The sequence below is a fragment of the Nuphar pumila genome, chromosome 5 (genome assembly GCF_984573655.1).
Source record: "Nuphar pumila chromosome 5, dmNupPumi1.hap1.1, whole genome shotgun sequence".
Lineage (NCBI taxonomy): Eukaryota > Viridiplantae > Streptophyta > Magnoliopsida > Nymphaeales > Nymphaeaceae > Nuphar > Nuphar pumila.
In genome coordinates, this window is record NC_143253.1 from 56,948,955 (window position 1) to 56,974,282 (window position 25,328).

A 25,328-nucleotide genomic window follows, 5' to 3' on the forward strand; every position below is an offset into this window, starting at 1 on the left:
TTTGTCTATCTTCTTCCTCTGAATTAAAATTGCTTGCTTATACTGACTCAGATTGGGGAGGTGACCCTAGTAACCGTCATTCCACCACTGGCTTTTGTATTTTCTTAGGAGAATCTTTGATCTCGTGACAATGTAAAAAGCAACAGAAGGTCTCCTTATCATCCACTGAAGCCGAATATAGAGCCATGACATCTACCACCATGGAAATTGTATGGATTCAACGTCTTTTGGAAGATATGGGAGTAGTTGTCAAAGAACCAACAAAGCTATGTTGTGACAATAAAAGTGCAATACATTGCCAAGAACCACACCTTTCACGAGCAAACAAAGCATATAGAGATGGATTGCCATTATGTCCGAGAAGAATACTTGAAGAAGGTCATTGATCTACCATATGTGACATCTGAGTATCAACTTGCCGACTTCTTCACAAAAGCTCTATGTTCGCCCAGATTTCATTTCCTTCTTGACAAACTTGCGGTTATCACATCGTAAGTTTGAGGGGGGGTGTTAAAATGTATCTCCTAAAAATCATTATTGTAAATATAAATATATATATTTATATACATAGAGATATATTTACATATAATATATTATATGTACATATATCTCTATATATATATAAATATATATATTTATATATATTTACCCGAAAGGGTATTTTTGTCATTTCCTGTTTTGCGCATATTCCCTTTTGGAATATGTTGTAACTTTCTTTTTTTATTTTTTGTAATTCTTTTTTTTCTTTTTATTTTTGACATTTTTTAATGTGCATTGGGGGTCCCCCAACGGTCACAAATGTGACCGTTGGGGGCTCCCAACGACTCCTTTGGGAGCCCCCCCTTTGCACTCTCTTGCGTTTGTATAAATAGGGGTGTTCCCCCCTTGTATTTCTCAAGCTTGAGAGTCTCAAGCATTTGGTTCTTTCTATAAAATACATGCCATTGTGCATGTTTATTATTTTTACGCTTTTGCGTACTTTGTTCAAGTGTTGTGAGAGTGCCTTCGTGCACATATTTTCTATATTATTTGTGCTCGTTTGCGTATTGTCTTTTCATAGACAATTTTACAAAAATCCACCAGTGTTGTGAAAAGCGTTGAGGCGTAGCGAGGGGCTCCACGAAAAACTGAGGCGAGGCGTAAAGCGTAAGCCTCAATTTTTTTTTTGAAAACTTAAAAAAAATTATAAAAAAATATCTAAAAATACAAATAAATAAAGAAATGCTTTATTGATGAAATAACAACCAATAAGAACTAGAAAATCTCAAATAAGTACTAAAAAATATGAGATTAACAGATAAAAGTAACTAAAAACTGATTATATAATTGAAAAATATATGAGATTAACCAAAAAAAGTTAAAATATACTAAGAAACTTATTACATAACTGAAATAACTGGAAAATATATGAGATTAACCTACAAAAGTTAAAATATATGAGATTATTCTAAAAAATATGAGATTAACATATAAAAGTAACTAAAAAAATGATTACATAACTGGAAAATCTATGAGATTAACCAATAAAAGATAAAATATACTAAGAAACCGTTTACATAACTGGAAAATATATTTGATTAACCAACAAAAGTTAAAATATATGAGATTAACATATAAAAGTAGCTAAAAAACTGATTACATAACTGGAAAATATATGAGATTAACCAACAAAAGTTAAAATATACTAAGAAACTGATTACATAACTGAAAAATATATGAGATTAACCTACAAAAGTTAAAATATATGAGATTATTCTAAAAAATATGAAATTAACATATAAAAGTAACTAAAAACTGATTACATAACTGAAAAATATATGAGATTAACCAACAAAAGTTAAAATATACTAAGAAACTGATTACATAACTGAAATAACTGAAAAATATATGAGATTAACCTACAAAAGTTAAAATATATAAGATTATTCTAAAAAATATGAGATTAACATATAAAAGTAACTAAAAAAATGATTACATAACTGGAAAATCTATGAGATTAACCAATAAAAGATAAAATATACTAAGAAACCGTTTACATAACTGGAAAATATATTTGATTAACCAACAAAAGTTAAAATATATGAGATTAACATATAAAAGTAGCTAAAAAACTGATTACATAACTGGAAAATATATGAGATTAACCAACAAAAGTTAAAATATACTAAGAAACTGATTACATAACTGAAAAATATATGAGATTAACCTACAAAAGTTAAAATATATGAGATTATTCTAAAAAATATGAAATTAACATATAAAAGTAACTAAAAACTGATTACATAACTGAAAAATATATGAGATTAACCAACAAAAGTTAAAATATACTAAGAAACTGATTACATAACTGAAATAACTGAAAAATATATGAGATTAACCTACAAAAGTTAAAATATATAAGATTATTCTAAAAAATATGAGATTAACATATAAAAGTAATTAAAAAACTGATTACATAACTGAAAAATATATGAGATTAACCAAAATAAGTTGAAATATATTAAGAAACTAATTACATGACTGAAATAACTGAAAAATATACAAGATTAACCAACAAAAGTTAAAATATAGTAATATACTAAGAAACTTATTACATAACTGAAATAACTGGAAAATGTATGAGATTAACCTACAAAAATCTTTTTGATTGTCTCAGGAGTCTTGTTGTAAAAAATGTTTTTTTGCTCCTTGAGGTGCTGAGGGCCGTGCCTCAAGGAGAGGCGTGCCTTTTGCGCCTCAAGGCGCATTTTTGATAACACTGAAATCCACAATTTTCAACGTATGTCAAGATTTTTCCTTTCCTAGATTTCCCTGACAATGAGATCTGTGACACATATTGCTCCCAAATTACGTGATTTGTCAATGAGCACCCAATCTTGCATTCCTATTTCCTTTTATCACAATGCTTCCATGTGGGTTGAATGCTTTGGATATTCAAGGTCTTCCCTAGTATATCTTTAGCCATATTTAGTTTGATGTAGATCTAGCATTAAAACTTCAATTTCTAACATCTTTTGCATAAACAAATGCCAGTTTTATGGTCTGGGGATGGTTTTATATGACCTGATTCTAAAGTGTGGTTGAGAAAAAGTGTAGTACTCTGTTAGTACCAGAGTTGCCAGTCGGGGAACCGGAAGCGGAAGTGGGAAGCGACAGCGGGAAGTGTGACACTTCCAAAAATTTAGGAAGCGGGAAGCGCGGGACGACTTAGAAGCGAACCAGGAATCGTCTCGGAAGTGAGAAGAGAAGCAAACCGGAAACGACCTAGGAAGCGAGGTGGAAGCGAAAAAGGGAAAAAATAAAGAAAAACAAGGGAAAAAAAAGGAAAAAGTGCTTCCCTAAATGGGGAAGCATGCTTCCCAATTTTTTTAGCGCTTTCCAGCATGTTTCGGAAGCACCACATTTCGCGCTTCCGAAACGCGCTTTGGGGAAGCGTGCTTCCCCAGGTCCTATGGCGCTTCCGGTAACCCTGGTTAGTACAGCCTAAAACTTGGGTCTGGTGTGAAGATTTTCATGCTTATCCACTATCTGGTACAGTGCCAACATATTCTTGTTCTTCTCCAGTTCTTTTTTCTGATGGCTGCTGAAAGTGGAAAAGGAAATCTCCTAACACAGACAAATTATCCATGTCTAGTTGTCTGTATTTTTCTGACTTGTGTTGTGCTGTATGCATGTCTACATATAGTTTTGCAATTGGTTCCTGGCCATCTCTTTCTTCACCAAGTCTCTTCAGGGCATGCTTCACCGTATACTTATTGTGATTGCGCTTCTCTGATCTTGACTAGGTGATGAAGATGAAAACGATGATGCTGATCACATTGGTTCTGGTAGCAAGAAAAATCGTCGTAGTTCAAGAGCAGTCAAAACAAAGAAGACAACTAACAGGTTGTGCTTATTTTCCCTTCCCCAATGCATTGGTTGCAATTAGGTGCTTTTATGTTTTCAGTGAAGTAGGATTTTGTCTAACACATGTTTCTTTGATCTCAGAATTACCGGTACTGTTAGTGTCGTGCTGCAAAAACTTTGCACAATTCTTGGTTCTCTTAAAGATCTTTTGTCTATAGAAAGGTTAGCTGATAGTAGTATTTTACAACTGGTGAAGACGAGCTTCACCACCTTCCTTGTAGATAATGTACAGATTTTGCAACTGAAAGCTATCATGTTGATCTCTGCGGTATGGTTCTCTATGTGTGCAAGTGATAAATCCAGATGCATTTGTTCAATTGCTCTGATTCTTTGTCCATGGCTGCAGGTCTGCTCCTACTACTCACAGCATAGGAAATTTTTGATTGATGAAACTCTTCAAGTGCTTTGGAAATTACCATTCTCAAAGCGTAACCTTAGAGCATATCATCTATCTGATGATGAACAGATTCAGATTCAAATGATAACTGCCTTGCTGATTCAACTGGTTCAGTGTAGTGCCAGCAATCCTGTAATTTTCCGTGAAACTTTGGCTGGTGATGATGGTGCTGTGTTAGAGGCCTCAAATGATGCCTGCCAATCTAGTAAGTGTCATGAGGCTGCTACCGAGGCATGTTGTCATTTCTGGAGTAGTATCCTTCATCGATGGTCAACTGTCAAAACCCAAGATGGATTAGATCTGAAGGGAATTATGGAGAACCTTGTTATGGATTTGCTGACTACATACAATTTGCCTGAATATCCTGCTTCTGCCAATGTACTTGAGGTAAAACATCTAATTCTTAGCTTTAAATCATTTTAGATGAGCATATTTTTGCATCCTTTCAGATTTATGTGCATGTTTTCTGCAGGTTCTTTGTGTATTGCTGCTCCAGAATGCTATCTTGAAATCTAAAGATGTCTCAACACGCTGCATGGCCATTGACCTCCTTGGTATGGTTGCTGCTAGACTGAAGCATGATGCTGCAATTTTTCGAGGGGACAAATTCTGGGTTCTGGAGGAGTTGGGTGATGGCCAGAACGGTGATATCCCAAGAGAAGTATGTTCAGTTTGTTTTGATGGAAGAAGCACAAATGAAGTTGTTGTTTGTCATGGATGCCGAAGATGCTTTCATGGTGAATGCATTGGGCTTATAGGAAAGGACACTATGGCCCGCAGCTGGTTTTGCAGTGTCTGTCTCTGCAGAAACCAACTTACATATTTGTATTCTTACTGGAGGTCTAAGTGCAACAGTGAGGAAATCAAGAACCATTGCCTGACAGGAAATGATTGCGAAGCTTCACCTGCAATCACGGGATTGGATGTTGTTCGTCAGATGCTTTTGAACTGTCTGCAAGGATCTGGTTCTATGGATAATTTTCACTTGATTGTTCGCTGGTGTGTCATGTCATCTGGACTTATTCAGGCAGGGTTTGGGCTGAGAGTGGTCTTTGATCATTCACTATGTTGTTTCTTTTTGCAGGTTTTATCTCTGCCTGTGGAACAAGGATGAGCCCAAGTCTCAGGAGACATTCCTCTACTACCTTATTAGACTAAAATCAAAAGAAATATGGGATATTGGAGCTGCTGCTTCAATGTTTTCTAGGGAATTAGCAAAAAAAGTTTCCTTTGCATTGGGGAGAAACAGATCCTTTGCCCGAGGATTTGATAAAATCTTTGATGTGCTTCTGGTAAAATTACTTGTTATTATTTGTTATTTATTCCCTTATTCATTTTTATTAGGACTCTTATAGATTGTCTGCTTTAGAAAAATTTGCAAGAAAACTCTCCTGTGCTACGAGCTAAGGCATTACGTGCGGTGAGTACGGTCCTTTGTTTCATTTACTTGGGCCATCATGCAGGCTCTTCTTGCATCACTTCCTATTCTAAATTCTCTTTTTTTCTTTGATCTTAATGTTCAGGTTAGCGTAATAGTCGAGGCAGATCCTGAGGTTTTGTGTGAAAAACGTGTTCAACATGCTGTTGAAGGGAGGTTTTCTGACTCGGCTATATCTGTTCGTGAGGCTGCTTTGGAGTTAATTAGCAGATATATTTCCTCTCATCCTGATGTTGCAGCAAAGGTACTCAGGATATTTTTTTCATGTTCAACTTTTGGACTTGCAGATACTTTTTCATTATTTTTGTTGCTGTCTTGCTGATATGATGTGATGTGACATTACATGCAGTATTTTGAAAAAGTTGCTGAAAGAATAAAGGATACTGGAGTTAGTGTCCGTAAACGTGCTATCAAAATTATCCGGGATATGTGTGTGTCCAATGCTCACTTCGGTGAAAGCACGAATGCTTGCCTACAAATTATCACCCGTATCAATGATGATGAATCAAGTGTACAGGTGAAGTCTTAAAAAAGCTTCTTGAAATTTTGCAATTACATGGTTATGTTTGGGACTAGTGCTATGCCTGCCAATGGCCTTAATCCATAACAAGCTTCTCCCCTAGAATGTCAGGAACTGATTATTGGTGATTAAATTGTCTACTGCAAGAAAACCTAATCCCTCTTTTTGTTTAGTACCATTTCACAAGATGGAGCTCTGATTTGTTTAGTGTCTCATACACAACCATGGGAGCTATGCTATGTCTATGCATGTTAAGGCCCAATTTCTAGTAGTTCTTTGCATTTGAGGTGGTAAAGTTCCATCACCATGTACCTTTCTATTTCTGAATTTGAACAATTGGGCGTGAAAATTCTTATCAAGTTGTAAAATATTTGTGAGAACTTTGCCAAATCCTACCATGTCTGATTTGAAGGCCATTCAAGGATACTTCCTATGCGATACTACTATTGCAAAACCCAGTTGAAGTGAGAAGTTGGCATGGGTTCAGGGATTTACTTGCAAGTGATGCATAATTCCCTGGTTGGCACAGAAAAGCAGTTTCTAAAGAAGGTTGTCCAGCAGTTTTTCATGGTATTCTGACATGTGGATGTCAGTTAGAGGACTAAGGTCTTTGTATATGGTGAGCATGAAGATGGGTAGCTGTTATAGTTGATACTTTTTGAAAGGATAAGGCTATAAAAATTTAGCACTATCAATAGGATTATCTGGAATTACTTATGCATGGAATTTTTAGTGTAATTAGTGGTTTTGCATTGGATGTGGGTTTATTTAGTGGCTAGATTGGAAATTAACAGTATAGTTATTTTGTTTTTAGAACTAAATGGATTTGTTGGAAAGGAAAAGTCTGTTACATAGGTACAGATGTGGGCATATGGTACAATACAGAAATTTCTAAAAGGATGGCTGCAAGGGTACGTGTCACATGAAAACCTGCTTGCATGTCACAATCACATGATTCAAAACAGGTAAAAGGACACGAGATACACCATTTTGTGCAATTTTCTATTAAAATAGTATACAAAGGGACACAACACGAGGGCAAGTTGAAGAATCCCTGTGACATTGCCTATTTCCTACTAAACAATCCATGTAAGTCACATCCATATGCTCTCTCTCTCTCTATAAATATGTATATATGTGTGTGTGTGTGTGAGAGAGAGAGAGAGAGAGAGAGAGAGAGAGAGAGAGAGAGAGAGAGAGAGAGAGAGAGAGGATTATCCTACCCCTTTTTTCATTAGGTCAAATTAGGACCCTCTAAAAATTGTACTTTAAATTATTTTTTGCTCAATCTGAGCCATTAGATGTGTTTATCATTGTTTATTTACTAAGAAACAAGCTTTCTTTCAAATTGATTTGATATAGAAATGTAAATATTTTATCATCAATTTTTTGTATAATATCACCATTGATTTTTGTACCTCTTTAAAATATACATCTGAGCATAAAAAATCTTAATCAAATACATATTCCCTGTTGAATAAAAATGATAAACACATCTGAGGGTTCAGATCAAGCAAAAAATACTTGAAAGTATGATTTTTAGAAGGTCCTAACGTGGTCTAATGAAAAAAGGGGTAGGATGATCCCTATTCTCTCTCTCTCTCTATATATATATATATATTATATAATTCTAGTCAATAGTTCCCATGGGTGGCATCCCTCGCCACAAGGTCGAAGCTGGGTGTACTCCTCGATGGGCAGGGAAGACCTTTACCAACTGGGGGCCAGCCAATATGTGGATGGTGGTGGTGGTGGTGGTGGTGGGGGGGGGCATTCCCTTGGACTATCCAAAAAAGAAAGGATAGATAGATAAAGGGTTAATATTTGGTGCTATTAAAGGCACAAAACTATTGATCTGGAATTCATAGGTTCAAGCTATATCAACTCAATCTGACTGCATATATGCGTTCAACATGGTTTGTTTGTTAATGATCAAATCTTGGATTATGTTATTTCAATTTAAAAATGAGTTTTTGAGTTGTGAAATTTTAGTGTATTGTGGGCCATTGATTTTTGAAGCCCTTAAATAGGGATGCAAACGGTTCGGATTTGGAACAACTAAGTACATAGGGATTCAGATTGGAATTGAATCCGGAACAACAAAAAATTGCAAAACTTTCATGCTGGATCTGACCCATTTGCATCCCTACCCTTAAAAGGTCTGCTTACATGTCTCAATCGCATGATTCAAAACTCATTTTATACTAAACAAACCTTGTAGATCACAACCATAAGGTTTTATCTACAAAAAAATCTAAAAGTTACGAAAAGAAGGTAATTTATCCTCGTTAGTCCGTGACTTTAATAGCGTGAAATATTAACCCCAGGGAATCCAACTATTTTCCTGTGACCTACTTTGTACAGTTGTGTCTAGAGTCTGTTTTGCTTTGGTTGAGTCTTGATGTAAGTGTTGAGTCACTTGTAACTTTCTTCGGGCCACCCTTGCACTTTGATTCAGGTTGATCAATACCCTGAAGGGTTAGCTCGTAGATCTGAACTGTAATGAGCCTGCAGTTAAAATTGTGAATGAATGCAAATGCGTTGAGCTTTCTTTTGTTTACCCTCGTTGTGATTACTTTCAAGTGATTGCAATTTCTCTTTCTTCTTTCGATTTTTTGCACTCTGAGTTATCTTAGCTTCCATAAGCAGCAAGCGAGCGACCGGAAGGCTTGCGACGGTAAAGAAGGACCATCACGCTACACTACCCTATTGAAGAAATAGGCCCGTGACAAGTGGTACCAGAGTCCGTTCTTGAGCTGGAGAAGGGATTCCAGAGTCGGTGTCGAGAGACGCACCAATAGGCTGCGATTTGTGAGCAAGACATCGTGGCACTCCAATACAACTTGCGTAGCACCAAAGGTAATGCAGTTGCCGAAGTTGAGAAAATGAGTTTACCTCAGGGCCATGAGCAGATGGTCGAGACTATCAATAGACTGGTGGCTGATGTGACTTCGCATGAGGAAGCGATTTCACGCGCATTTGAGTCGTTCAGAGGACTAGACGATGAGGTGAATAGCCTGCGAAAGTAGGTGAACTTGCTGATGGGAGAAGTTATTTCGCTGAATACGATAATGACTACCCGCAGACTGAAGTAAGGGAGCTTTTGTTGAAGAATCATACTTTGCAACGAACGGTGACCATAAATGACATAAATGATGATAGGCTATCAAAGATAAATGTGCCGAGGCCAGCGAAGTTTAATGGTTCCAGAGATAGCAAGGCCATAGAGAGCTTTCTATTCCAGATGAAAGACTACCTGGATATTCGGAACGTATTGATTGAGGACCACAGAGTGAAAGTTGCTGCAGCTCTGCTCGACGGAGATGCTATAGCCTGGTGGAGACGGAAACATAGCGACATGAAAAGAGGGCATTGCGTAATTGATATTTTTGAGGCCTTCAAAACTGAGCTACAAAACTACTTTATGCTGAGAAATGTACAACGCCAAGCATATCAGATGGTGTCGGAATTGAAGCACACTGGAGCCTTGATAGATTACATCAGGACGTTCAAGAAGCTCATGTTGGACATACCTAATATGCCAGATGAAGACAAACTCAACTGGTTTATTATGGGGTTGCAGTCGTGGGCACAGTCCGAAGTGAAAAGTTGCAACCCCGAGACTTTGGAAGATGCGTATGTGATGGCCGAGCGCCTAGTAGATACTCAGCGCAAGACCTTCATTCCATCGACAAAGGCCGGGAAGAAACCGAACCATGAAGGAAAGAAAGAGGATCAACGCGACAAGGGTGAGGCGTTGACCTAATACCATTTTGACAAGAAGCAGAATTACAAGAAGTACAACAACGACAACAAAGGGCGGGTTGTGACTTGTTATTTTTGTAACGATAAGCATATCGCAAGGAAATGTCCAAAGCGTGAAGGACAACATATAGGCCAATGCAGTACGGACAGAGAGTAGCGACACTGAGGTCATGCAATCAAGGATGAGAGTCATGCGGTCGATTAATGCAGTTAGAAGTTGTGCAACAAAGAGCATGTCGGTGAGCAAAGAGCTCATGTACCTAGAAGTTATTGCGAATGGGAAGTCTACTACGACAATGATAAACTTCGGGGTCACGCATAACTTCGTCTCGCGGGAAGAGGCAGAGCGGTTTGAAGCCTGGGCCAAAGTAGAGGACCATCAAGACGGTAAACTCTGAGGCCAAGTCCATTCTTGGTGAAGCAAGGGATGTGGCTATCCAAATTGGGAGTTGGGTCGGTAAAACTAACTTCTTAGTGGTGACCCTAGACGATTTTCGAATGATTTTGAGCATGAAGTTTCTTCGCAGCCAGAATGTGATGTTGTCGAAGTTTAACTTGTTGACGATCATGGGGCAAAACTCTTCACACACGACTGTGCTTTAATGTTGAAGGCAAGTCTTCAATGTTATCCATCTTGCAATTGAAGAAGGGGTGTCAAGTGAGGAGAGCAGACATTTCTAGTGGTCCACACTGAAGAAGGGAAGGTGGAAACAGCAGTGCCGTCAACCATTGCCTCGCTATTGACGGAGTTTCGAGGAGTGATGCCCTCGGAACTGCCGAAGCGTCTTCCGCCGAGACACGAAGTCGACCATAAGATAAAGTTGACCTCAGGAGCAACGCCCCCTGCCATGGTCCCTTATCGCATGAGGTCAACTGAATTGAAAGAGTTGTGCAGGCAGCTGAATGAGATGCTGGAGTTAGGCATTATTCGTCCATCAAAAGCACCCTTTGGCGTCCCTGTGCTCTTCCAGTTGAAACATGATGGTTCCAAAAAGCTATGTGTGGATTACCGTGCATTGAACACTGTCACAGTGAAAAACAAGTATTTGTTGCCGCTAATAGTGGACTTGTTCGATCAGCTAGGCAATGCCCGTGTCTTTTCGAAGCTAGATTTGCGATCGAGTTACTGACAAGTGAGGATTGCTGACAGTGATGAGCTAAAGACAACTTGTGTATCTTGCTATGATGCCTATGAGTTTCTGTTGATGCCATTCGAGTTGACTAATGCTTCGGCCACATTCACGACATTGATGAACAAGATCTTCTACCCTTATTTAGACAAGTTCATGATAGTCTATCTTGATAAAATCGTGATTTACAACAGCAACATGGAGGAACATGTCAGACACTTACGAACATTGTTTCAGGTGCTGAAGGAGAATGACCTCTCTGTCAAGCAGGAGAAGTGTTTCTTCGGCCATGAGGACATCAGCTTCTTTGGTTATGTCATGGGGCGTGGTTTGCTGCACATAGATGGGCAGGAGATAAGAGTCATTCAGGAATGGAGTCCGCCAACCAAAGTGTCAGAGTTGCGGTCATTCCTTGGCTTGGAAAACTACCATTGGTGGTTCATCAAAGGTTACTTCCTCATTGTTGCGCCTCTCATAGATTTGCTGAAGAAGAATCAGATAGGGCTCTGGACAGGAGCTTGCCAAGATGCTTTCGATGGCTTGAGGAAGGCCCTGGTGAGGGAACCAGTGTTGCGGTTGTCGAATCACACAAGACCCTTTGAAGTCCATACAGATGCTTCAGACTTCGCCATCGACGGAGTTGTCATGCGGGAGGGACATCCGATTACTTACGAGAGTCGGAAGTTGAAAGATGCGGAGAGGCATTACACTGTGCACGAGCGTGAGATGACGACCATCGTGTATTGTCTCAAGACCTGGCAACACTACCTTCTAGGTGCTCAGTTCGTCGTCAAGATAAACAATGTCGCCATGAGCTATTTCCAAACACAGAAGAAGCTGACACCCAAGCAAGCTCAATGAAAAATGTTCTTAGCTGAGTTCGACTTCGCTTTAGAGTATAAGGTGGGGAAGACCAATGTTGTTGTTGATGCCTTGAGTCGCAAGGCAGAGCCTTCCGAAGTTCACTTAGAGGGTGCATTGCTGGATCGCATCCACGAAGAAATGTAGCAGGACACAACGACGCAACACTTTGTCTCTTTGGTGTAAGCGGAAAAGACTCAGCGAATCTAGCTACGGGACGACCTCCTCGTGACAAAAGGAGGACGCGTCTTCGTGCTGCGGTGAGGAAACTTTCATTGTGAATTGCTTAAAAGAGTGCCATGATATATTATGGGTCGGTCATCCAGGTCAGGAGTGGACCTTAGCACTCCTTAAGTGCGGCTACTATTGGCCGCAGATGAAAGACAATGTGGAGGGGTATGTGCAAACATGCCTCGTCCGCCAACAAGACAAGGGGACCAACCAGAAGACTTTTGGCTTCCTTGAGCCTCTACCTATTCCAGAACATCATTGGGAGAGCATTTTCATGGACTTCATTGTTAGCCTGCCGAAGGTAGATACAGCTCCATCCTGATGGTGGTGGATCGTTTTTCTAAATATGACACCTTCATCCCAGCTTTCAAGGAGTGCTCTGCAGAGAAGACTGCAAAGTTGTTCGTCAAGCATGTTGTGAAGCACTGGGGTGTACCAAAAAGTATTGTGAGTGATCGCGATGCTCGCTTCACGGGCAAATTCTGACGTAAAGTGTTTCGGCTACTCGGCTCTGATCTGCTCTTTTCAACAAATTTTCACCTACAGACAAATGGGCAGACAGAGCGCATTAACGGACTGTTGGAGCAATACTTCTGGCACTTTGTTAGTGGGTGAGGCTCCTGGACGTGCTCCAATTTTGCTACAATCTTCAGAAAAGTGAGTCTTTAGGCCACAACCCGTTTCAGATAGCTACAGGGCAGCAATCGTTGACCCTGCATACTCTAGTTGCACAGGAGAATGGAAGGTCATCCTTCGCCTATCAATTTGTTCGAGCAGACCGAGCTGGTGAAGGTGTTTCTGCATAAGGCAGCTAAGAGAATAAAGAAGCGGGCGAATAAGCGTCGTTGACCTGTTGAGTTCTGTGTTGAAGACCAGGTGTTGGTGAAGCTTTACCAGAATTGCACAGGCATCTTTCGTGGGCGGCACTGCGAACTGATCAGGAAGTACGAGAGACCATTCACCATCAACAAGAAAGTGGGCAATCTGGCGTACAAGCTGGACCTGCCCCCGGACTTTAAGGTGCACTTGGTGTTTCACATGTGCAATGTCAAACCGTTGTATGCGGATGAGGGGGATCCAGAATGTAGCATGCCACAATGCGCTCCTATCCTGCAGAGGGCCTCGGTAGCACAACAGGCTGAGAAGCGTCTCAACAAGACCTTTCACCATAAGATCAACTACTTGGGCGAAGAGAAGAAATTTTGTACAATGGGAAGAGATAGCGAAACCGACGTGGGAGCCAACATTCCGAATGAAGAGCCGCTATCTAGATGAAGTCAGGGCCTACCATAAAACAGATGGCGCCGATGGCAGCTCATGATTTGAAGGGGAGAGCCTATTCCCCTGTGACCTACTTTGTACAGTTGTGTCTAGAGTCTGTTTTGCTTTGGTTGAGTCTTGATGCAAGTGTTGAGTCACTTGTAACTTTCTTCGAGTCACTCTTGCACTTTGGTTTAGGTTGATCAATACCATGAAGGGTTAGCCCGTAGATCTGAATTGTAATGAGCTTGCGGGCAAAATTGTAAATGAATGCAAATGCGTTGAGCTTTCTTTTGTTCACTCTCGTTGTGATTACTTTCAAGTGATTGCAATTTCTCTCCCTCTTTTTTTCGCTCTCTTGCACTCTGAGTTATCTAAGCTTTCGCAAGCGGCAAGCGAGCGATGGAAGGCTTGCGGCGGTAAGGAAGGACCGTCGTGTCACACTGGCCTATTGAAGAAATATGCCCGTGACACCAACACACTAGAAAGAAAATAAAAACAATAATAGATCTACTAAAACAAATGAAATTCAAATGCATTAACATAATATATTTGGCTAAACCCAACAAACAATACACAATAAAGAACAAAAAATAAAAAATTAAGTATTTTACTAATAAAAAATATTCATAGAATTTACAAGAAAACCTCACTACAATCAATCATAAGCACACACACACACACACACATACACCTAACTACCATCACTCTCAATCTCTAAATGAGACATATGCCTCATATATATAAGCCCCAAATATACTAGTCGTTAGGAAGGTCTTACATGTAGTTTGACTAGCAGTTTGGTCATCCTAATGGCTAGTTAAAGCCAATGCTTGCCCAATGACTAGTTGGACTAGCTACAAGAAAAATAAGAATAAAAAAAAATGCAAAAAAATACAAGACCAAAACAGTCTTTTAATCTAGCCTATAAGTATACATTAAATATACTTATCTAATCTAATAGGTTTACATAGAGTATACCTCACTTAAAATGCATAAAAGGTATACCTAAAGTATAAAATATACATTGAGTACAACTCAAATGAAATATACAAGAGTACACGTAAAAAGAGGAGGAAATACTAAAGTACATGATGTACTTTGGTATATACAAGACAAACACAAGTGTATAATATTTGCCTTATTTATGCCTTTTTTGATGCAAAAGGTTATTTGAAACCCTTGAATTTTCTTCTGTCATATGGTGTCTATCTAATCTTGTAAAAATGTGGGAATGTTTGTATCATATTTGGTGGTGCAAAGAAGCAAAGCAAAAATTACTTCCATTGAATTGAGTTCTCGTGAAAAAAAATGTTGTAGCGGTGAAATTGCTCATAACTGCACTTCTCAACAATCTCCACACTCTCTTTGAACCAAGTGGATTTCCAGAATCTTTCATCCCTATCAATTCCATATTTCAAGGCAAATTGTGTGTAATGCCCCAAATTTCAAACTTGCGAACCTTTTCAGAAAAACAGGCAAGAGACTAGAAATATCTCTTTCCTTCAGAGTTTGTTTATGAAATCAGCGGAAGATTTTTCTTTGATAATCATAAGGCAAGCTGACAACTTTGGGCACGTTAGCTAAAAGAACCAAAACTCACAAGATTCAGATATCCTAAGGAAAATCCGATACAAACCCAAGCGTCCAGGACGCGAGCTAAGAGCAGGAAGAAGAAGTCTTGAAGCCATCTTGCAATCGCGCCATCGCCCGTAGAGTACCTAATCATCACCTGTACCCATAGAATGGGTTAGTTTCGCGATTAAACTAGTAGGTGCACAAGAGAGACTACAAGAAACTGAATTAAGTATATTTAATTCAGTAGGTTCCGCAGTTTAAAGCAGATATGCAGTTAAACAGGTAAACAATGCAAGCCGGTGAATAGTGCAAACGCGTAAGCAGTACAAGCGAATAAGTAGTGCGAGCGAGTAAGCAGTGCAACGCAAGTAAGCAGTGCAAATGACCAACGCAACATACGATCCATTTGATCGTAAGCTGTGAACTACTCTGCAACAAGTTTGTCCTCGTTCCTAGAACGAGGTCTCTGCATCTAATCACCACTAGGACATAGTTTGTCACTCACTACTTCTAACCAACGCTTTGTCCTGAACGACCTTAATCTATCCTCATCTCTCAAAGTGGCTAACCGTCACCGGTTATGACGCACTAAGGCGTCATACCTTCTCAGAAAAGCTCACCCTTCCGTAGAAGGCCCAAAACATGATCACTAACTCAAATCGCTAACGATCTGATTCTCACACTTGAGTCAAGCATGTAATCATGCTAAAACAGAAAGTCGAAACTATGAATTCATAGTTGGCTATCACAAACAATCTCAAAAGATCGTCACATTTCACCATAACTTTCTATGGTAAGCAAAAACACAAGATCCACATCGGATCGCTCGGTCCGGGAGATATACGACCTGACAAGGAATTACCGCCCTATAGTGTATACTTGGTCTTGGACCATACACTTCCTCACAGGAGTTCACCGTCTTTGCGGCTACCCGTTCGTGAACAGTGTACATCCTCATAAAGATTTTACCGCTCTAGCCGGGTCACCTGATCTTGATCATACATACTCCCACGGTGAAACCTTTGGGAAGCGGGTCTCCAACAAATGCCATATCCAATGAAAGTCATTGCGATACACGCATCAACACAAATGACCGTTCTCAGGGTCGATAGCCACTAATACAAACAACAAGATCAACGCCAGATCACCTGGTCTGGGAAATGTATAACCTCACAAGGAATTCCGCCCTAGATGGTATACCTGGTCTTGGACCATACACTTCCTCACAGGAGTTCACCGCTTTTGCGGCTACCCGTTCGTGGACAGTGTACATCCTCACAGAGAATCTACCACTCTAGCCGGGTACCTGGTCTTGATCATACACGCCCTCGCAGATAATCCTTTGGAGATCAAGTGCTCGACAAACACCCCACTCAGTGATACATGCATCAATAATTGACTGCTCTGAACCATTGACCGCCTCGAGGTCAGTAGCCACAATATGGGCACAAGCATGTATGTTAGCATACACCTCGTATCACTTCACATAGAAGCATATAATCCCACGCATCGTATTGTTGCCACAAGGAATATTGCAATCCTCAAATAGGCCCTCAAAGCATGCGTAAACGACACATGAGAACGCGCAGATATGGCAATTCAGTTGATTTTATGGGCGAAAGGTAACTAACTGTACCCGTCAGCCATACAAAACAACTGAATAAGACAAACACTCATAACAATGCTCGTAAAACATATAATTACCATAAAATGGTTCAGTCCATCAACAAGTAATTAAATTAATCGTAAGGCATAAACCATTGCATCACAAGCCATTCATAAGCAATCATACGACAACAGTTATATCACAATATTTAAGCAGCTTATAAGACAAGCGGTCACATCAATCCTAGTTGCCATCAGTTCGTAGATTACGAGTTGTATGCAATCACATCAATCATAAGAGATGCAAGTCAACAAGTGCTACGCTACAATAAACACCAAACAGTTCGACCAAGGGATAAAGCAAGTCACATGCTAATATGTAGCAACTGGCATAATGCTATTATTATAAGCATTTAACTAGTATGAGAAACTTCTTATTACTTCGTAAAGAACTGCGTAAGCAGTTTAACCAACTAGAGTAACGCCGTGACAGGCATACACAGCCCAACGAGTAACGTACTGAACTACCGAGCAAGCAAGCGATTCAGTAGTGCAAGCGAATCAATAGTGCAAGTGAATCAGTAGTGCAAGCGAGTCAGTAGTGCAAGCGAATCTCCCGACCCAACGACCTGTGTGAACAGACCTTATGTTTCGATAATTACTAACCGGCGGGTACGCGCAGGCAAAACGTAGAACCAACTGAGACTAGTTCGGGCGTCTGTTATTCTTTGTATTTTTAATAACCCGAATAGCTAGTTGAGTTCGCTCCAAAGGGACTGCTTTAGCCAAGAGAGGATTCCCCAAAGGAGGCTGTGCCACGGATACATCCAACTTCTGCAGAAGTGTTGAGCTAACTAATGTAGCCCCTTTCCCCTAACTCCAATGACTGGGGAGGCCGGATCGTTGCCCGTAGGGTGGTTGTTAACGACCTGTCCATTGGAGTTTGTACCGCTCTGTCCTCTCCCTTGACAGACACATAAGAGCGAATAGGTACGTTAGGGGTTGCTTAACTAACGACCCATTCTATGCTGTGGTCTTTAAACCACTCGAGCATCTTGCTTGTGAAGGCGAATGTGAGGCCATTTATGTGATTACAACATTTTGCATTTAGCGTTGTTCGAGGTCGCATGACTGTCTCATCTGATCATCGCAGTACTAGACGTGTTGCGCACGACTACAAGTACTCTAGTAAGAAGGGGGTATAGCTCCTCAATAGAAGCCTCAACAGGAGTGTTTCACAGAGACGTAAAGTTTATCAACTTTACTTTATCTTTTGAAACAACAGTACCTTGTGCCAACATTATGCATGTGATTATCTCGAATCACATCCGTTATCGGGGTATCTACATGTCTCGCATGACTCGATACCGGCCTCGATAGACGGGATACAGGTTTCTCAACAGAACACCCGCCAAGAAGTTCGCTCGAACCCCCAATTCGAGATCACCCGAGATATGCCAAAAAGGCGAGCAGAACCAGCCAGTCGCATCCTTTCAAATGCTTTGATTTGGAGCAGTCTTTGATGCTTTTGCGTAGCTCTCTAAAATCTCAAGTCGACTCTGCAGGAGTGCGCACACGAAGAGCCAGGATCCTTGCGAGGTATCCCTCTCCTTAGACGAGGATGTGTCACTCGCTCCTGACTGAACTCTTGTCACAGGAGGGAGAGTGGTAAATGCCCCTTGCATCCTACACGAGGATGCCTTTAAAGCATACGCAAAGAGCAAGGACCTGCACGTCTGCAATAACAAGGCAATACCAACACATATGCAAAAGCAAGAGCCTAGCGCAAAGCGCGATGCGCAACGGCAAAGTAAAGGACAAGGATCGCGAAACCGCGTCCTTGAGTTAAATGCGTACTCATATAAATATATATGATATATATATACATATATATTTATTTAATTGTCCTTTTTAGTTAATTGAATTCAATTCAATTGTCCAAGTCTTCTGTGCAATCTTCCCCTACCTTTGAGAGTTGCAAGCTTGCTGTCGTCCGCGGATGTACGCGATTGGCGGCTCGGGTCGCGGAGCGCGAGTGAGATCCGTCGTACGAGCTTGAAAAGTAAACGATCTTAGCAAGCTAATACCAAAATAGGAAGTCAGGGGCACTAACGTCGTCCTGACATAAGAGAAGCAGAGGTAGGGGCATCGTGCACATGCGCACCTGCTATAAGCGCAAAGAAGCAGGGGCAGGGGCTGCGATTCCCTGCTGACATGCAGTTAGCAAACAACGGGGAGGCAGGGGGTTGCTCCCCTGCCCTCCGAAAGCAAGGGTAGGCAGGGTTGCGCCCCTGCCTTATAAAGGCAACGAGGGAGGCCGAGGCGTCGCCCTGCTTGCCAGTAGAGCAGAGAGACGGGGGGTCAAGCCCCCACCCGTTAGCACAAAGGAGGAGGGAGGAGGCTTTGCCCCTGCCTGCCGAATACACAAAGAGGCAGGGGCTTGGCCCCTGCCGATCGAACACACAAACAAGCAGGGGTGAAGCCCCTGCCTGACGCCCGAGAAGAGGGAGCAGGGAGGGGTCGTGCCCCTCCCCTGCCGAACAGAGGGAACAGAGAGGAGGGGGCGAGCCCCTCCTCTGCCATAACAAGAGGCAGGGAGGAGGGCTCGGCCCCTCCCCTGCCTTGACAGAGGGCACAGAGAGGAGGGGGGCGAGCCCCTCATCTGCCGTAACAAGAGCCAGGGAGGAGGGGGCTCAACCCCCTCCCCTGCCGTGACAGAGGGGACAGAGAGGAGGGGCTCGCCCCTCCTCTGCCGTAACAAGAGGCAGGGAGGAGGGGCTTAACCCCCCCCCGTATCGGAGAGCAGGGAGGGGTGTCGTGCCCCTCCCCTGCTAAAAGAGGGCACAGGGAGGGGATTTGACCCCTCCCGTGGCCACGAAGAGAGGTGAGGGAGAGAAAGAAGAGACTGAGAGGGAAAAGAGGGGCGTACCTGGTGGTCGCCGGCGACGACGACGGAGGGAGGTTGCTGACGGCTGTCGTCGATGCCTGCAGTAGCCGAGACAAGGGTGGTGGCCGGCGGCGAGTCGCCGGCGTCGGTGGCCACAGGGAGGAACGGAGACGGGAGAGGAGAGAGTCGGGAAGAGACGAGAGGGTGAGAGAGATCGAGAGGCGACGAGGGAGAGAGACAGTGAGGGGGGGTTTCGTGAACCTCCCTTGTTTCGACCTTAAAAGGCACGGGAGAGGCGGTCGGGGTGCCCGACCGCCCGTCCCTCCTTTGGATCCGGGTCGGGTCCAGATCTGGAGCCGACCCGATCCAAACAAATTTTTTTTTTGCCATTTATTACATTGTGGGCCGAAGGCTTTGCTGGCTTACTTATGTATTGCGTGTGTATGACATTGCCAATGGAGATCAACAAGTCTGGGACTCAAATGTGGGATGGGTGGGTAGAGATCAATAGGTCAAAGCCTCCTTTGATACATATCTTCATGATCCTGCAAAGTATCACTAATTCCTCTTCTAGAAAATATCTCTTCTGCACTACCCCATGACCCGTCCAACACCATTTTCTTTTGAGAGAGAGAGAGGGAGAGAAGCACTGGATTCAGTCTGATTTGACAAAATGTTCTGTAGCCTGGCATCTGACAACCCTATCACTATCTGTTAGAAATTCTTTGTTTTTGTTTATTCTGTCGAGTAGACCAATCAATTAATCGGCAACTTCACACCAATCTCCATAATATTGTGAATCAGATGGTTATGTAGCTCAAGTGTATTAGGCGCTTAATACACTTGGATACACAGAAGCACCTCCCTCTGTGTGTGTGTTCTTATGTCATCCTTTTGCAAATCATAGATTTTTTTTTGTCTTTAACTCTTGTATGGCATTCTGAGTGGAATGTTATCTTGACAGGATCTTGTTTGCAAAACATTTTATGAGTTGTGGTTTGAAGAATCTTCTAATACCCAGACACAGTATGTTGGAGATAATAGCTATGTGCCTGTTGAGATAGCAAAGAAGATGGAGCAAATCGTTGACATGTTGAGAAAAATGTCAAATCATCAGCCCTTGATTACTCTTGTTAGACGGACCTTGGCACTTGACTTCCTTCCACAGTCATCAAGAGCCACTGGAATCAATGCTGTGTCTCTTGCATCAGTGCGTAAGCGTGGTGAACTAATGTGCAAATGCTTGTTAGAAAGAATTCTGCAGGTGATATCTTTGCAATAGAATCAAATTTCAGTATTGAACTTGAATTCCTTATTCATTTGATTCTTCTGTTATTTTCAGGTAGAAGAAAATAATAATGAAGAAGCAGAGGTTCGTGCACTTCCATATGTTCTTGCTTTGCATGCATTTTGTGTTGTGGATCCGACAATCTGTGCTCCACCAGCAGATCCTTCACAGTTTCTTGTGACTCTCATGCCATATTTAAAGAGCCAGGTGATTTTTTTTTAACGATACAGTGCTGGAATAGTTTCTGCTATGTTTTCATAGCATATTCTGAGACGCATTGCAAAGCAGTGGTGCCAACAGTCTATTTTAAGGTGTTGACAGTTCAGTTGCCAACTTATTTATGTTATTTTTGCACATTTTAGGCACATATGATGCGTGTGACAATCTGAATGCCCCATATATTCCCATGGTAAACACTACTAAAAAGTAAAAACAGGGGTAATTTGGTCCTCCTGTGACGCCATTGATAATGTTGATTTGATACGAGACATAGAGGGACCCTCACAACACAGAGTTGTGGACACAAACACATAATGTCATGTTTATTTTTTATGGTTTTGGACAATGTTGTCAATGTCCGGATCGGACCCGTATCGTTTGGCCAACGATTCAGGTGAATCAGCCAAGAAATAATTAAAAAATATTATGTGTCAATCAGAACATAACACATGTTAAAGCTATTAAAATAGTATTAAAAAATTAATTTTAAGTTAATTTTACATTTATTAAAAAATAGCCAATTCAGGTCAGTATCTTATTGATTTTATGGCGATACGATACGTATCAGCCGATTCAGGCCGATACGCACCGATACTGACCACTGGTTTTGGAAACTTGACTTTCATGTCCTGAATCACTGTTTTGCATTGTCTCTAACGTTGCCGTGACTACTGCTTATGTACATTTGTCTCAGAGAGTTCTATTTCTTTCTGTGGCAGATAAAGAATTTTATGCAATTTCATGTTTTTTCTTATGCTCCTCGTTCTGAAGGCAATAACTAACCAATTGATCCATGTACTAGCAAAATTGTTGTTCAGAAAATGCCATCAGAACTGAAATATCAGTAGAAGTAACTACGTAATCTCATAAGCCGCTTATGATAAGTGGTTAATATTGAGAACTATTTTATCAAATGGGCAGAAGCAATTATGTTTTATATCAAGAAGCACTTAATATTTCAGTTTTGTTGATTCTATAGCTGTACATTGCTTCTTTTTATGCCATATTTGTTCTTGGTTGATTGTTTCACATATTTTTGCACACCATTTGATGTATTTTCTGCTCTATGATGTCTGATTGCATCAGAAAAAGTAATTGGACCCATCGTTCCATCTCTCTTTTTGTGCCACTTTTCTGATGCAATGCAAGTCATAAGGAGAAGAAAGAGAGGGTTGGGATTGTGTTCAATTTAAAATTCTTTGATCTAAATCTCCTTGAATTCATTGTCAAGTTTAAATCTGAAGTAACTAAATGCCCCTTATCTTCATTTTAGTAGGGTGTGACTGTTCTGGTTCAATCACATTTTATCTTGCATTGTGTGGAACCATAAATTTTTTTGTTGTCTTTAGGTGAATAATAAATCTGTAGCACAGATGCTTCAGAGTATCATGTTTATAATTGATGCTGTTCTTCCCCTGCTTCGGAGACCACCTTCAAGTTTCATTGAGGAACTTGAGCAGGACTTAAAACAGATGATTCTTCGATATTCTTTCCTGAACGTGGTTCATGCTTGCATCAAGTAACTTCTTTTCCTTATCATCATCTTGGCTTCCTGTGTCCATTGTTTTATCATGTGTGCTTGAAATGGTCATAAAGTATTCAATTAGCTTATATAAATACATATTAATTCAATCGGTGGGGTTCTGTAACCCAGAGTTGGTGATTAAGTTTGCCACTGAAACTGTTGAACACACTTTGGAGTAGTATGGACTTTATGGACATAAGTAAACATGTTGCAGACATGGTCAATGCCGACGAGTAGTTGTTGTTATATAATGTGTCACTGACTTCACTTTCTTTGTAAGTTTTAATGAACTTGTTAATGTAATTGATGTCCACATGGACTCCACGCACCTGGGTAGGGGTGGCTTGATTTGTCCTGAGATGAAGGGACATCTTGAGAGCGATGCATGGATGCATCCTTTGGCAAACTGAATCTCAAGGGAAAGTTTTCCTAGTGGTTCTAAACGGGGGAGGGGGGTACCCGTGGAGCTCTACACCCAGGGAATGGTCAACGTTTCAGTGTTTTACCTCTCATTGACCCAAGAAATTGGTGGTTTCTCCCTGACATAAAAAAAATGTTGCAATGATAACTTGTATCTTACATATTTGTATATGCATACTGGTAAAGTAAATCTTTGAACCTGTAACATTTAGTCCCTTAGTCTTACTTTTCATAAAGTTCCCTGGTCCATGTCATGTATTAATGTCTTATCCATGTGCTTGCCTTATGTATCTGAAATCTTGTTACCATACTGCAACAAGGATTTTGCTGTTGGGATTTAGTTAATTTTCCATATAAACATGCTGTTGTTAGTGCACGTAAGAAGTTGCAGTTTCTGTTCATCTATGCTTATTTAACTTGCAACTGTGTTTCAATTTATGGTAACAATCACATTTTTTCCTGATTTTTTTTTTGTTTTGGATAAGCTGTGATAATGTTTATGTGCTCATGTTTCTTTTTAAGATAGTGGATGTACGTGTTAAATTGATAGTGGCTATACATGCCAAACTTTTATTCATAGATTGTTCTTTAAGGTAGGCTTTGTCATCCTTGGAATTTCTGGTGCTTACTTTTCTTTTATGTTTTCTTATGCATATAGGTGTCTTTGCACTTTGTGTAGAATTTCTAGTAGGGGTGCAGGTTCAGTTATGTCTCTTATTCAAAGGTTCTTCAAACATTTGGATGTCAGCAAGGGTAACACTGGTGCTGATAATGAGCAGGTTCAATCCTTCTTCTTTAATTGAACTTCAGTCTGAGTTTGTTCATGACAGTCCTATTTGTTTTGTACTTCTGTTAATGTTCTAACATAATATAATGTAATCACATTCATAGTTTTAAGGACCATCCAGTTCTTGTGCATGTGCTCATGTCAATATGCCCAAGTATTTTTTTCATGTACAAAGGCATAATAAGGAAACACCAACTTCAAGAAAGACAAATCATTAAACCTGATTTTCTTTTCTTTTTGATGTTATGATAATGCAAACATCAGTTTTATGGTATTTTAGATAATTAATTAGCAAACTCAGGGAAGCTAATATGCTGCAGCTGCGTTATGACCTTGTTCCATGTTGCTAGCCATGTGACAAACTCTAGTCATCGTTTTGTTTGTTAACAATTTAAAAGTTTGGCATTGGATAATAACCTCTGTTTTGTTGCTACCTTGTTAAATTGCAGCCAGTACAGCGGTCCCTCTTTTGTCTTGGGCTACTCATCCGATATAGTACAAAGTCAGGAGTGTCCCTCAATCATGAACATTTCTTTGTCATTAAGGTCCTCTCATTGCTGAAAGATTATTTGTGTTCAGAAAGCTTTGATGTAAAGGTCCGGTCTTTGCAGGTGAGTATCATTATCTGTTCGCAGTAATGTGTGCACTACATTGTACTTATAACTGCTTATATAACTTTCAAGCTTTATCTAGGCTCTGGGATTTATCTTGATTGCTTTGCCTGAATATATGATGAAGAAGGATATTGAGAAAATAGTAGAGGCTGCCTTATCCCCAAGTTCAGACACTCGACTTAAGGTAGATTTGCTATTCTTTCTTTAGCTTCTCTCGAGTCTTGCGTCAACTGAAACTATGTCATGGAACAGATTCAGTCATTGCAAAACCTACATGAGTATCTTCTCGACATGGAAGGTGAAATGGTGATTGACAGTGGCAAGAGTTCTGCCAATCAAGGTACTGGAGGGCCTGGATATGAAGTACCTGTTGTTGCTGGTGACAGTAACATCTGTGGAGGAATAATTCAGTTGCACTGGAATAGCATCTTGGATAATTGCTTGAATGTGAATGAGCAAGTCCGTCAGGCTGCCCTTAAGGTAGAATATTTAGCCTGTTAGCTGGCATGAACTTTCCTTTTTTAATCTACTAGAGAAGCCAATCTCTTGCAGTTTCCCTAATTCACCTATTTTGGCAATCCTTATTGTTTTCTTCTGGAAAAACTTGAGAATAAGAAAGAAAAAAGAACTTTTTCATGACAATGCTCAGTAGTATTTTGGTTAAAGACAATGATGAGCCTTATGAACTGTTTTATTTTATTGTTATTGTTGCAGCACTAAATCATCATTTGACTTCTTTGTGTCCTGATATGCAGATTGTTGAGGTTGTTCTTCGTCAAGGTCTGGTTCATCCAATAACATCTGTTCCATACCTCATTGCATTGGAAACAGACCAGCTTGAGATGAATTCTAAGTTGGCTCATCGCTTGTTAATGAACATGAATGAAAAGTATGCTT

The 25,328-nt window shown here is 40.6% G+C and overlaps 1 protein-coding gene across 3 annotated transcripts in view; it reads left to right on the forward strand.

Annotated features, from left to right (window-relative positions):
• The window catches only part of EMB2773 (PHD finger family protein), a 70,293-nt gene that overhangs the window by 42,519 nt on the left and 2,446 nt on the right, over nt 1-25,328 (forward strand). For 2 of the 3 annotated variants that reach the window (XR_016431916.1, XM_090006171.1), the window contains exons 8-22: nt 3,786-3,885; nt 3,988-4,690; nt 4,776-5,302; nt 5,388-5,595; nt 5,673-5,723; nt 5,827-5,985; nt 6,091-6,258; nt 20,543-20,842; nt 20,921-21,073; nt 22,435-22,604; nt 23,689-23,809; nt 24,267-24,428; nt 24,511-24,615; nt 24,684-24,911; nt 25,187-25,320. Coding sequence is in view for 2 of the 3 variants with exons in the window: in XM_090006171.1 (XP_089862297.1) it covers nt 3,786-3,885; nt 3,988-4,690; nt 4,776-5,302; nt 5,388-5,595; nt 5,673-5,723; nt 5,827-5,985; nt 6,091-6,258; nt 20,543-20,842; nt 20,921-21,073; nt 22,435-22,604; nt 23,689-23,809; nt 24,267-24,428; nt 24,511-24,615; nt 24,684-24,911; nt 25,187-25,320 (3,289 nt within the window). In the remaining variant the exon portion in view is untranslated. The remainder of the gene's footprint in view (nt 1-3,785; nt 3,886-3,987; nt 4,691-4,775; nt 5,303-5,387; nt 5,596-5,672; nt 5,724-5,826; nt 5,986-6,090; nt 6,259-20,542; nt 20,843-20,920; nt 21,074-22,434; nt 22,605-23,688; nt 23,810-24,266; nt 24,429-24,510; nt 24,616-24,683; nt 24,912-25,186; nt 25,321-25,328) is intronic. The other variant, XM_090006172.1, reaches the window with a different exon arrangement.